Source organism: Dendropsophus ebraccatus, chromosome 2 (genome assembly GCF_027789765.1).
Source record: "Dendropsophus ebraccatus isolate aDenEbr1 chromosome 2, aDenEbr1.pat, whole genome shotgun sequence".
Classification (NCBI taxonomy): domain Eukaryota; kingdom Metazoa; phylum Chordata; class Amphibia; order Anura; family Hylidae; genus Dendropsophus; species Dendropsophus ebraccatus.
Genome location: NC_091455.1, coordinates 23,913,958 through 23,927,666, shown reverse-complemented (window position 1 = coordinate 23,927,666; position 13,709 = coordinate 23,913,958). Strand labels below are relative to the sequence as shown.

At 46.3% G+C, this 13,709-nt stretch overlaps 1 protein-coding gene across 1 annotated transcript in view; it reads right to left on the bottom strand.

Annotated features, from left to right (window-relative positions):
• The window catches only part of EIF3H (eukaryotic translation initiation factor 3 subunit H), a 110,705-nt gene extending 101,172 nt beyond the window's left edge, over positions 1-9,533 (bottom strand). The window contains exon 1 of the mRNA XM_069959850.1: positions 9,410-9,533. Within this exon, the coding sequence (XP_069815951.1) occupies positions 9,410-9,490 (81 nt within the window). The 5' untranslated portion in view covers positions 9,491-9,533. The remainder of the gene's footprint in view (positions 1-9,409) is intronic.
• Between the last annotated feature and the right edge of the window lie 4,176 nt (positions 9,534-13,709).

Below are 13,709 nucleotides of genomic sequence, written 5' to 3'. Positions count from 1 at the left end.
ACTGTAATCCAGATTCATGGTGCGCAGCTATTCATTCTCTTCATTTCAGGAAACGGGATCAGAGCCGCGCTGTTTGCCAGCAGTACATACAAAGGACTTCCCTTCCTTACATTCTCTGGGCAGTTACAGCAGAACTAATATTCCTCTCTGCTAGACCGAACATGCTGGCACTGTGGTGAGCCAATGATTTATCTTGAGTGGGTAGGCTGTCTCAGGTCCTCTCTCTTCACATAGGACAAAACTAAAAGCTGAACTGTGCCCCCACTTTGTGTGTTCTGTCTGATCTAGCTGTTACTAGAGACAGATTATACCTAGCAATAAGCAGTGGAAAGCATATAGGATGCAAAACATAGAGGCCATGATTTGTGAGCAGGTATGGAGTCGTTTTTAGGTAAATGAAGTGACGTCCAAGTATATTAGGAATCAAGTGTTTAAACTGCAGGACATAAAAAGTCCTTGGCAGAGAACGTTGTGTGTGTGTGTGTGTGTGTGTGTGTGTGTATATTTATATGCCAATTGCCATTCAGTCTCTTTGTAGATCCAGGGCGGCATTCATCCTCCTTCCTATGAAGTATTTTGTGACACTGAAGTCTGCGTATAGTTCACCCAAGGCCTCTGTAATCTGTCCCATCTTTTCAGAGTCACTTACATCAGTGCTCCGTGTGACAAGCAGAACAGTGCGGCCGTACCCTGCAGAGCCTCGGTGGTGGCGGCTCTCACTGCGCACACACAGCGGCACCAGATTCGACTCTGATACTTGAGCCTGTCACCGCAAATAAGGTATGAGCTGGGCCATGGACGCATGGTCATTACAAGCTGCCAACATGGCAGATTTTAGGTGCAAATGAAAATCTGGCTCAGTGCAAGTCACATTAGCCACTTCTGCCATGGTGGGAAATTCTCCTCCGGGGCGTCATTGTTGTAACGGGTGTACTGGGAATAGATGTCTCAAACCAAGAACAGCACAAACATAAGACTCTATAAAACCAATAGAATAAGGGCCTTATTACACGAGACGATTATCGTGCAAAAAAATCGCTATATCGTTCGAATTTAAATGATAATCGTTCTGTGTACTTGCAGGCAACAATGAAAAAAACGATTTAGTTGATTTAGATCTGAACCTAAAATTTTCGTTTATCGTTCGCTGTAATTCCACATTCGTTCACTAATCGTTCAGTGTAATTGCACATTGTTCTTTGTTTTTCTGGGATCAGAAGGAATAAACGATTGTAGTAACGATCGCAATAACAATCATAGTAACGATTGTAACTTACGACCATCATTCTGTGTAATATGGGGAACGATTTCAGGTTAACGATAAACAATCTCGTTTGCGATCGTTTATCATTAGTCATTTATGGTGGTTTTACACGGAGCGATAATTCGCCCGATCGCACGATTAGCGATTTTGAATGAACAATGGGTTTTTTTTTATAACGATCAGGGTTTAGACGGAACGATACATCGTACAGAAAAATCGTTATGCGATAGGCTTAAGCGATCGCAAAACTATCTCACACAGGTGAAATCATGAAAGACTGTTTACATTGAATGATCTGTGACTTTTTTGCGAACGATCAACAACGATTTGAGAACATGTTGAAAGATCAAAATGAACGATTTTTTTTTTGCTCGTCGCTTGATCGTTCACTGTGTTTACACGTACGATTATCGTACGAATTCGATCGTTATCGTGCAAATTCGAACGATAAATCGTTCCGTGTAAAACCACCATAATCGGTAAAAATCGATCCGTGTAATAGATCCCAAAGTGCATATAAGAGCGATCCAAGGGTCAAAGAGTCTATCCGGCAAAAAGTCCATCCATTGTCATCACACACAAGTCTCCCACTGGATCATCCTGTATAGCCAAAATTAAAGAGATCTTAGAAAAATGACCGCAGTACTCCAGACTTGGGTGAAAAATGTATTACATGTGGAAACACATGGGGAAACACACAGTTTCCACATGTAATGAATTTTTCACTCAGTTTTTTCACCCAAGTTTGGAGTGCCGCGGTCATTTTTCTAAGATTTGGCTACACCTGTGGATCAAGGAGGACGGCAGGCACAAAGCAGATATTTTCACCCCTGAGTGCTGCGGAACATTGTTTTTTCCAAAATCAAAGAGATCTACTTCCATCCCACACATGATCTAGTGTCAGGACCTCTGGATATGGACAGAATTGTCTCTTCTAGTCTAACTTATTTCTGACTTGTTACTGACATCAGAACTTAAGACTCATGGGGGCTCTGAGTGCAGAGACCCCATCAACCACTAAAGCGCCCACCTATGTGTTATACCCTCCTATGATTTGCTGCGCTTGGCTGTCCTCAGTAGTGTTGAGCGGAGTTGCTGAACCCAACCCGAGCGCTCGCCATTTGACTCCTGACGTCTGGAGAAGTTAGAGGCCATCCTATGGCTGCCAAGAAAACATGGATACAGCCTATGGCCTATGAATGTATCCATGTTTTCCAGGACTCTTTAGGGCGGCATCTAACTTCTTCAGACTCCGCAAATTAAATGCTGAGTAACTGGGTACGGCAACTTTGCTCAACACTAGTCCTCAGCAAACCGTGATTGCTGACGGACTGTCCGTGAGCCTATACGGTGGTCGCTCTGCTTGAGGAGTGAGTCCATCAGAAGTGGAGATGATCAGCTGAGGGTTTCCTTTGTTTTAGTGTCCGGGGCATGCTTGCTGCCACTTTCCCTGTCATAACCTCACAGAAAGCAGCATAAACCTCCTTGGCTATATCATCTCTGTCCAGTGCCGTAATACAACATAATAATGGGGACCACAGCTACAATATTTAACTATTTCCAATCAATCATGACATGACACGGCCCTCATCGCCAGCATTTCCGATGTATTTACTACCCTCCGGCTCCCATCCATCAGCAGACGTGAAGGATTCTGACGGGGGGCGCTCATTAAATGCACAGAGAATTAACAGGAGACGTAACTGAAGACCCCTGAAGGAAATTAAAGAACTGAGAAAAAAACGGTGAAAAGTAGTGTAATTACTGTTCAGCAGAGCGGCTTTTACTAGAAGCCGGTCAATAGGAAAGGTCAGGAGGAAAAGTGCAAAAATACATCACAGCATGGATAACATCAAGACCGTCTAATGCAGCAACCTACACAGTAAGACACACAGGGACATCTCTTTCTGCCATTCCACTAAATTCTACCAAGGCTTTCATATGATCTGCATTACCCAGATTCTATACTCCTAAATAAAATTTAAGTTAGACCCTGTGATTTTTCTTTTCTGTCATAAAAGATACTGATATCTGTAATACTTTAAAAGAGAAAAAAAAATTTTTTAGCACAGTGTTCTACTGACCCAAGTAATATGCTAACAGTAAGCCAGGGATGTATGAAGCATTCCTGGCTTACTGTTTTGTAGGTGAAGCAGGCAACTCCCTCCTCCTTACTGTACAGAGGTGCTGTAATGTGCTACACTGGTAGTGTAGGTTGCTACTTACTATGTAAGTTACTGGCAAGTGTATGCACAGATCTGTAAGTGTTCAATTTCCCTACAGCACCACTACAGGGCAAATGAAGTATTACACAATGTCTATTTCAATCAGTAATGCAAAAAAAAGGAGGAGTCCTATTGGTTCAGGGTCCTTATGCCCTAAATGGAGTGTGGCTACAAATAAAAAAAAAAAAAAAAAACACCCCTAACAGGGTGTGTGAAGAACCAGACAACTCTAGATGAACTTATCTTCTAAAACATGCTTGTGTCCTAATAGCCGAAGGTACACAGAGTCACAAATCGAAGTCATAAAAAAGAAGAACCCATCTTGTACATTGTGCCGACTCACTGTCATCCCTCGACCCTCTCTGCAAAGTGCTTACGATGAAATATCTCTGAGGACTCTCCTGAAAGAACAAATCCCCACCCCCACCCCCCCACTGGACACAGGGATATAAGCATAGAAGGTGTGGGTTGAGCTGTGACTCGCTCGCCTTCCCAGACAGTGTTTCGTTTTCTGTAAGCGCTCCTCTGCAGATACGGCTAGCTCGCCGGGGGAAGCGTGCCATTTATCTGCCGAACACTTTGTCCTCATCTTGCTCCCCAGAGTTGTCACAGGACAAAAGGCTCAATTCATTTTCACTTGCAGAGACGAGGTCTCGGTAAGTGTGTCCCATCGCTCAGACATTTTGGCAAGAGGAGGAGGGACGATCTGTCTTAAACTTAAAAAGCAACGTTCTTCATCTTACAAACAGTCTCCCGTGATCCCGACGCAGCAAGTAACACCAAGAGATCAGAATCCTACTCAATCCATCAACCTATTTTGCAGGCAGACATGTATATCCAGCCTTGAGGAGAACAATAAGATGCCGTACCTATCACATTAGGCCAGTCTCTGGTAAGATAGAAATTTATGTGACTACTTCATTGGATAAAAGCCCCACAGTGTTGAATCATGGATGCTGCACTGTCCAAAGATGGGTTCTCTACTTTGGCCAAGGTCAAGGGTCCCTGATCCCACATGATGGCTCTCTGCTGCCACCCCTGTCTGAGTTGGGAATTGTCCTAACCAGGAGATACCTCTCCTGCTCTGGACAGTTCCTGACACGGACAGAGGTGGCAACAGAGAGTACTGTGTCAGACAGGAAAATAGTCATTTAACACAATAAGCCTCACAGATGAAATCCACTAAGCTTTGGGAAAACCTGGTCATAATTCATTAAGGGGTACTTGGGCAGAAAGAAAAACATTTTCAAAACACCCGCTGCCAGAAAGTTATACAGATTTGTAATTTAGAGAAAAACACACAATAGGTTTGTCCTCAAAGTCTGGTAGGCCACCATTTATTAAAAAGAAAAGCTTACTGTAAAAAGAAACTTAAATACTAAAACATACAATTTCAATAATATAGCTAAAAGGATAAAAGGCAGAAGGCTTAAAGGGGGTAGCTCACCAAAAAAAATGTTTTTCTTCAAATCAACTGGTGCCAGAAAATGTCAGAGATTTGTAATTTATTTTTATTAAAAAAATCTCCAGTCTATCAGTAGCTATCAGCTACTGTATGTCCTGCAGGAAGTGGTGTATTTTTTCCAGTCTGACACAGTGCTCTCTGCTGCCACCTCTGTCCATGTCAGGAACTGTCCAGAGCAGGAGAGGTTTTCTGTGGGGATTGGTGACATATACCGGGGCTCACAAATGGTCATGTGAATTGGGAATATGTTGTGTAACAAATACAAGTATCTGGATAAAGCCTGAAAATCAGAACATTAGCCAGGATTGGTGTGAGTGCATCAGCAATAAAACTCCTCATATGAGAAAGAATAAAGTGCATCAATATAAAAACCATCATACAAGTAATACTGCAGCTTTTACGACACAGATATAAAGGTAAGCTAATATTTAGTGCTGCTATAGTCCAAAAGAGCGCGGTCATCCAGGGAACACACCACGGCCAGCTCTCCCGGAGATCAAGCTGTGAATGATAAGCGCGGTGCGGGGAGCGGAGGAGACGCGGCCAGGCTGTTACCTCCTGTAAGCGGAGAGACGCCTCCTGATTCCTTCATAAAGTATAAACCGCTGACAAACAAAGAAAAGCAATAAAGCGACAGGTTACTGCCATCTGCGAAGCCCCCCGAACAGCAATAAGCAGGTACTCACCCTGGCTGCCAGGATAACGCACTTACTCAGCACTTGTCTGTGCACGGCGGGATAACTGGGGAGACGCCAGCTGCCTGCATCTACATACAGAGCCCCCATCATCCAGAATTAAAGGGGTATTCCAGCTTTAAAGGATAGGACTCTATTATGTATAAAATGTACAAATTACAACTCCGGCCTGTCTGTCCAAGAAGTGTAAGGTAGTACAGATCACGGCACTTGAGTGCCACAGAGGAGCATGTTGTCGTTTTTCGGGCCAGGAGGCACCTTCATTAAAAGACATCCATGTTTCCAGCACGAGTACAGGGCAACTAGATCCAGGTGCAAAAGGCCCAACAATATAATAATCTCAGAAACAATATACAGATAACCACTTGTATTCACAGACAGGTTCAAGTGCAAGTGATCACTGGGGCCAGAGATTGGCTGCGGCATCCCATGGCACTGTGCAGAAAATCATGATCCCCCCCCCCCCACCGGAAGTCCAGTCTCCTCCACAGATCCCACCGGAGGCCCAGTCTCCTCCTCCACAGATCCCACCGGAGGCCCAGTCTCCTCCTCCACAGATCCCACCGGAGGCCCAGTCTCCTCCTCCACAGATCCCACCGGAGGCCCAGTCTCCTCCTCCACAGATCCCACCGGAGGCCCAGTCTCCTCCTCCACAGATCCCACCGGAGGCCCAGTCTCCTCCTCCACAGATCCCACCGGAGGCCCAGTCTCCTCCTCCACAGATCCCACCGGAGGCCCAGTCTCCTCCTCCACAGATCCCACCGGAGGCCCAGTCTCCTCCTCCACAGATCCCACCGGAGGCCCAGTCTCCTCCTCCACAGATCCCACCGGAGGCCCAGTCTCCTCCTCCACAGATCCCACCGGAGGCCCAGTCTCCTCCTCCACAGATCCCACCGGAGGCCCAGTCTCCTCCTCCACAGATCCCACCGGAGGCCCAGTCTCCTCCTCCACAGATCCCACCGGAGGCCCAGTCTCCTCCTCCACAGATCCCACCGGAGGCCCAGTCTCCTCCTCCACAGATCCCACCGGAGGCCCAGTCTCCTCCTCCACAGATCCCACCGGAGGCCCAGTCTCCTCCTCCACAGATCCCACCGGAGGCCCAGTCTCCTCCTCCACAGATCCCACCGGAGGCCCAGTCTCCTCCTCCACAGATCCCACCGGAGGCCCAGTCTCCTCCTCCACAGATCCCACCGGAGGCCCAGTCTCCTCCTCCACAGATCCCACCGGAGGCCCAGTCTCCTCCTCCACAGATCCCACCGGAGGCCCAGTCTCCTCCTCCACAGATCCCACCGGAGGCCCAGTCTCCTCCTCCACAGATCCCACCGGAGGCCCAGTCTCCTCCTCCACAGATCCCACCGGAGGCCCAGTCTCCTCCTCCACAGATCCCACCGGAGGCCCAGTCTCCTCCTCCACAGATCCCACCGGAGGCCCAGTCTCCTCCACAGATCCCACCATAGGCCCAGTCTTCTCTCCTGCCTGTTCTCTAGGAGGGACAGATCAGGCAGAGGACTGTGATAACCAAGTATCTACAACAAATGGGGCCAGAATCAAAGGAAACTGGAACCCAGGTACAGAGTGTACAGTGACCACAGGCTGCAGGGGGGGGGGGGGGTCACACAACAAGGAAGCTGGTGGCACAATGTGTGGAGGCCTCAGACAGTCTCTAAAATGAGTATGGACATCTAGCCTCCTCCAATCATCTATGGGCCTTATTACAAGGGCCACTATAAGCTGGGCAGGCGAATATCCCTCTGGGTACAGCAGAGTCTCCACACAAACCATTTCCCCATGCAGTTAACAATAGGAGCACAATGTTGTCAAAAGTCACGGCCATTGGAGAACACAGGGGAGCATGGAACACACTAACAGCAAACACTTGCTCATTGGCTGCACATCCCCCCCTAGTAATAGGGGATTTATAACCGATGCCATGAATAATCCAGCAAGTGTACGACCACCAAGCCGTACAAAGGAGGGCTGATCTACAAGACCTGCACTTGTTTTCTGTGTGGGGTAGGTGTAAGAAGGCCCTGGGCGTCAGGCCTGCAGCACAGCAAACAAAGCCAGAGCCGCACAGCGCCATTCACTGTGTAGTGGCCACGCTGGATTACTGCAATTCCCACTAAACTCAACGGAAACAGCTGCAGTGACCCAGCATGGCCACAAGACATATAATGCTCTATTACACAGAGCAATATTTAACGATTAACGACTAATTGTCTGTTTACACGAAGCGATAATTCACCCAATTGATTGTTTAACGATTTTGAAGCAACAATTTGGTTTTTAAAACGATCAGCGTTTAGAAGAATAAATCGTTAGAAAAACCATTAGAAAATTTGTTGGAAAAACTGTTTTTGATTTAAAGATCGCTTAGGCCCATCTCACATAGGGTGAATCGGTGAAAGACTCTTTACAAGAAGAGATCTGCAAATTTTTTAGCCAGCGACGATTTGAGAACATGTTGAAAGATCACAATGAACGATTTTTCGCTCGATCGTTGGCTGTGTTTACACGAGCCGATCATCGCTCAAATGCCATCGTTATCGCGAAAATCGCTCCGTGTAAACGCGTCGTGATGCTAAACGATCGCAAACGAGATTGTTTATCGTTAACCTGAAATCGTTCACCATATTACACCGAACGACAGTCGTTAGTTACGATTGTTATGGTGCGTTTACACAGACAGATTTATCCGACAGATCTTTGAAGCCAAAACCAGGAGCAGACTATAAACAGGGATCAGGTCATAAAGGAAAGACTGGGATCCATCCTATTTTAAATCCATTCCTGGCTTTGGCTTCCAAAATCTGTCAGATAAATCTTTCTGTGTAAACGCTCCCTCACTATGATCGTTTATTCCTTCTGATCCTGGAAAAACAAAAAACAATGAGCAATTACACTGAACGATTAGGGAACAAATGCGGAATTACAGCGAACGATTAACGATAATTTTAGGATCAGATCTAAATCAACGACATACGAACGATTTTTTGATCGTTTCCTGCAATTACACAGAACGATTAGTGTTTAAATTTGAACGATATAACGATTTTTTAGCCGTGTAATAGGGCCCTAACAATAGAGCATGAATGGAAACTGTTCTGTAAAGCCCCTTTAAGAATCCCTGACGACAACTCACAAGCATTTCTCTGTACACAGCTGTTCTATACATCGTCCGACCAATGCTTCAGCAAGTGGAACAATGCATTCCCCTAGGTCAGTGATGGGGAGCTGAGGCCCTCCAGGTGTTGCACAACTACAACTCCCAGCATGCCCGGACAGAAACAGCCAGAGCTTTGTCCAAGCATGATGCGAATTGTAGTTTTTCAGCAGCTGGGGGGTTTGCAGGTCCCTAATCCAGGCTATAGGGCAGGGGTAGGGATCCTTGGCCCTCCAGCTGTTGCAAAACTACAACTCCCATCATGCCTGGACAGCTAAAGCTTTGTCCAGGCATGATGGGAGTTGTAGTTTTTCAGCACCTGGAGAGCCAAGACTCCCTATCCCTGCCATAGGGGATAACAGAGGGTAGGAGACATAGGGCAGGGAGCTATGGCTATCCAGCTGCTGTAAACCACAACCTGCCTAAGCCAGACGCTGAATGTTAGGGAATGCTGGGAGTTGTAGTTTCATCCACTGCAGATCTCCGCTTTAGTCTATTATAACATCAGTCACCAAACTACAAGTCCCAGCAGTCTCGAGCAGCGCTGAAGCATCACACAGCGCCCCCGCCCGTCCCATCCCGGGCTCAGCCACTCACCAGTCCGTCTATCTGCACTTGCTTCACCGGGATCTCCGCGGTAGCCGGGGCCGCGCTGTTGGTTTCTCTGCGAGATGCCATGTTCTCAGGTGCCGGAGAGAAAGAGAGAGGGAACACGCACGACGGAAACAGGAAGTGGACGCTTGAGTGACGTCAATCGCTGCGCCGGCGGTAAGTGAAGGCGCCATCTTGGTTGTGGGCATGCCTAGGAATTTCAGCCTGCCAGTGAACACTTCATTCTTATTGTACACATATTCTCTCTATAAAACACAATAGACCAAATGAATGGCCAAAGGGACTCCTTTTAAGCAAGGGGCGGGGAACCCTCTGCCCTCCAGCTGTTGCAAAACTACAATTCCCATCATGCCTGCACAGCCAAAGCTTTGCTTTGGCTGTGCAGGCATGATGGGAATTGTAGTTTTGCAACAGCTGGAGGGCCGAAGGTTCCTTATTAGAGATGAGCGAACCCGAACGTTCGGTATTTGATTAGCTGGGGCTGCTGAACTTGGATAAAGCTCTAAGGTTGTCTTGAAAACATGGATACAGCCGATGACTATATCCATGTTTTCCACATAGCCTTAGGGCTTTATCCAAGTTCAGCAGCCACCGCTAATCAAATGCCGAAAGTTCGGGTTCGGATCGACTTGAGCATGCTCCAGGTTCGCTCATCTTTATTCCTTTTATCTCAAGTCTTCTCATACTTATCAGCTGCTGTATGTCATGCAGGAAATGTTGTTTTATTTACATTCAGACACAGTGCTCTCTGCTGCCACCTCTGGCCCAGACAGGAACTGTCCTGAGCAGGAGAGGTTGTGTATGGGCATTTCCTGACATGGACAGAGGGGTTAGCAGAGAGCGCTGTGTCTGAATGTAAATAAAACACCACTTCCTGTAGGACATATAGTAGCTTATAAGTATGGGAAGACTTAAGATTTTTAAATAGAAGTAAATTAGAAATCTGTATAACTTTCTGACACCAGTTGATTTGAAAGAAAAAAAAATCTCTGGACAACCCATTTAAGCAAATTGCACTTCCCTAACCTAAAGTTCTCTAGCTTTCTCAGAACTACAACTCCTAGCATGGCCAGACAGATTGTTCGGACATGCTAGAAGTTGTAGTATTTATTTTTGCCTCATAGTCAATGGCAACATTATGGCGCACATCTGCATATGTCGGGGTTCTACAGCAGCACAAGTTTCCCAAATTTCCCAAGACTGTCACTTTAAAAAAAGAAAAGGTTATCCACAGTTAGAAAGAAATACCATAACTTCTTTCCCCAAGAAATAGTGCCACTCTTGTCCTCAGTTTGTGTGCAGTATTACAGCCCAGTTCCATTGAAGTGAATGAGGCAGAGTTGTAATACCAAACACAACCTGGTGAAAGGGGTGGCGCTGTCTTTGAAAGAAAAAAGTTAGGTTTTAATCGATCCTCCATAAGCCTATATTGAGGGCAATCAAGGTGGATGTACATGGGTTATACAGTGGATGCTTAGGGGCCTATTCCACGGAGCGATAATCGGATAATCCGTCTTCCCTCACAGCGTCATATATTCCTCTCCGTAACCATTAAAACGTCCTGAACAGAAGAAAACAGAATAAATCTAAAAACCTGCGGCCCCAGTAACGTATCCTGATACAATATATATCACGGCCGCCATTGTAAACCGTGGAAACGTCTTGTTTTCCATGAGATCTATAGCTCTTTAGATTACACTGCTCCTTATAATACCCGGAGGATTTACAGGAAATGAAATCACGGCTGGGATATAGCGGCACTATGTCACCGCCAGGCGGGGGGCCTCCCTAAGCTTTACACATCACATGGATTTACACAGATACGTGAAGTAGGGATCAGTGGGATCCATGAAGCTTATGAGCGCCATTAACCGGACAGAGTTAACCCCTTCACTACCAGGTTAGTAACAGGGTTAGGACGCCTCCGCGGTGGATCCAGTATTGTGGCGGCACATAGATGGATGCAGGCAGTCATTAGTATTATTACTTATGGGCAGATTATAGGAATCCCGAGAAGAATCGGTAGAACCCCCCCATACATTGCCTCCTTATTATTGACAGCGCAGCCGCGCACCGGCTTCCACATTTTATTATCTGAAACTAGACAAATGATATTTCTCGCTGCGCCAGCTAGACTGTATAACCAATCCATAATGATAAACTACACCGCACCACCATAGCAATCATAGCTCCAGAGACAGACTCCTATAATGTCATGGCCCATTGACACCCAGCAAAATAAATTGCATTCTCCTCTTCTCTAATGCAAAATAGACAGAGACATAGAGACATAGTCATAGCCTTCTCTTCTCCAGCTTCCTTCTCTCTCACTTGTTCCTGTACAGGAGTCACCTAGAGGCTTATAATCCACTCACAGTAATAAAGAAAGGACGAGACTATTATAATGTTCATCATCCATTGCTGTTGAAATATAGCTTAAGGGTGCGTTCACACCTACAGGATCTGCAGCAGATCTGCAGCAGATTTGATGCTGTGTTCAGTTATTTAAATGAAATCTGCTGCAGAAAATCAGCTGCAGATCCTGTAGGTGTGAACGCACCATAAAGGGTTTATCCAGGCTTAGGAAAACATGACAGATTTCTTTCAATTCCATTGAAGAGAAAGGAGGTGAATTGTAATACCGCATTCAACCTGAGGACATGTGTGGGACTGTTCTTTGAAAAAAGTAGCTTTTTTTTTCTATAGCCCCTTTAAACTATCTAGGTCTGACATGTGAATAAGTGGCTTTATGTCTAAGCCTATCGTATTGGTTATTAGGAGCAATGAAAGAATATGGTGCATATAGTTATGAGTTGGATGGATCTGTGAAGGAAGCGCTCTCCACTCTCTAATGGCTGTGATTGACAGGTTGCAGTATATCCATGTATACAATACATAGCAGCCTGTCAGTCACTTTGGAGATGGGTGCCTATAGAAGTAGCCTCTTGGGCTCTATCGGGCTGCTATATATCACTTTAAATGGGCACTTTCATGGCCAAAAACTTTATATAGGTCATAGCAACATATCAAAAGTTTTGATCAATCAAGGTCTGAGTGTTCACATAGAATGGCATAAAATGGCATGCTGACCAGGGGCTTCACTAGCCATAAATGTTTGAGGCACCTGCCCTGACGCAATTAAGGCTAGCCTCAAATTATTTTGGCCAGCGCCGCAGCACTTCAGGGCCTGGTGCATTATGGGGCCCAGTCCGGTAATAGACCTGGCTGCAAATGTCTCTCTAACTCCTGATGAGCTCCTGTGCCACTGTGATTGCAGAGCAGAAAGCCATTGGCTCCCCGCCCCGCCAATCACCCTTGTGGCCGCAGGCAGCATTCTACATCCGGCCACAAGAGGCCGCTCTTCCCTCATTGGTCAGGCACACAAATGACACCACTCTTGTACCAGAGCACTGAAGAAGAATAGAGGGAGCGACTCTGCAGAGGACAAGCCGGAAGACTTCAAAACACAGGTGAGTATGTTGTGTGTCGTTGTTTTGTTTTTTTTATAGAGGGGAGATGCCTATATGGGGGTGGGGGCGCTTACTATAGGGCGGGGTGGTTGGGAACTACCATGCAGATACTACCTACTGGGGGGGGGTATTTACTACAGGGAGATATCTACTATGAGGGGGATACTACCTATCAGGAGGCTAGCAAGGGGACTACCTACAGGGAATGCTTACTACATGGGGAATACTACCTACTGGAGGGGCTAGACTATCTACTGGAGGGGCTAGCAGGGGTATTAACTACAGGGAGATATCTCCTACATGGGGGATACTACCTATTTGGGGGCTAGAAGAGGGACTACCTACAGGGGGATGCCTACTACATGGGGGGGGGTACTATCTACTAGGGGGGATAACTAACAGTAAGAGTACATACACGGTGATGCCTACTACATGGGGTAATAGGGGATACTATCTATTGGGGGGGATTACTTACAGGGGATGCCTAAGATGGGGGATACTATGTACTGGGGTGTGGAGGCTAAAATACAGGGAAAATACCTATATGATGATATTATTTACAGAATGATGACTCTGCGGGGTTATACTACCTGCACAAAGATACCTAACTACTAAATGGATGCACACAAGGCAGAGGGGCCTAGCTACTATATGGAGGCACAGAAGGGGGCCTAACTACACAGGATGCCTATACTGTACTCATATGAGCGAGAAGACTAAAATGTTTGTCTGGCAGATTCTAAAAAAGATGAGTTTTGGCCAGGAAAAGTCTTTATGATGGACGAACCAGATGGAGAAGTAAGTTAAAAGTGAGC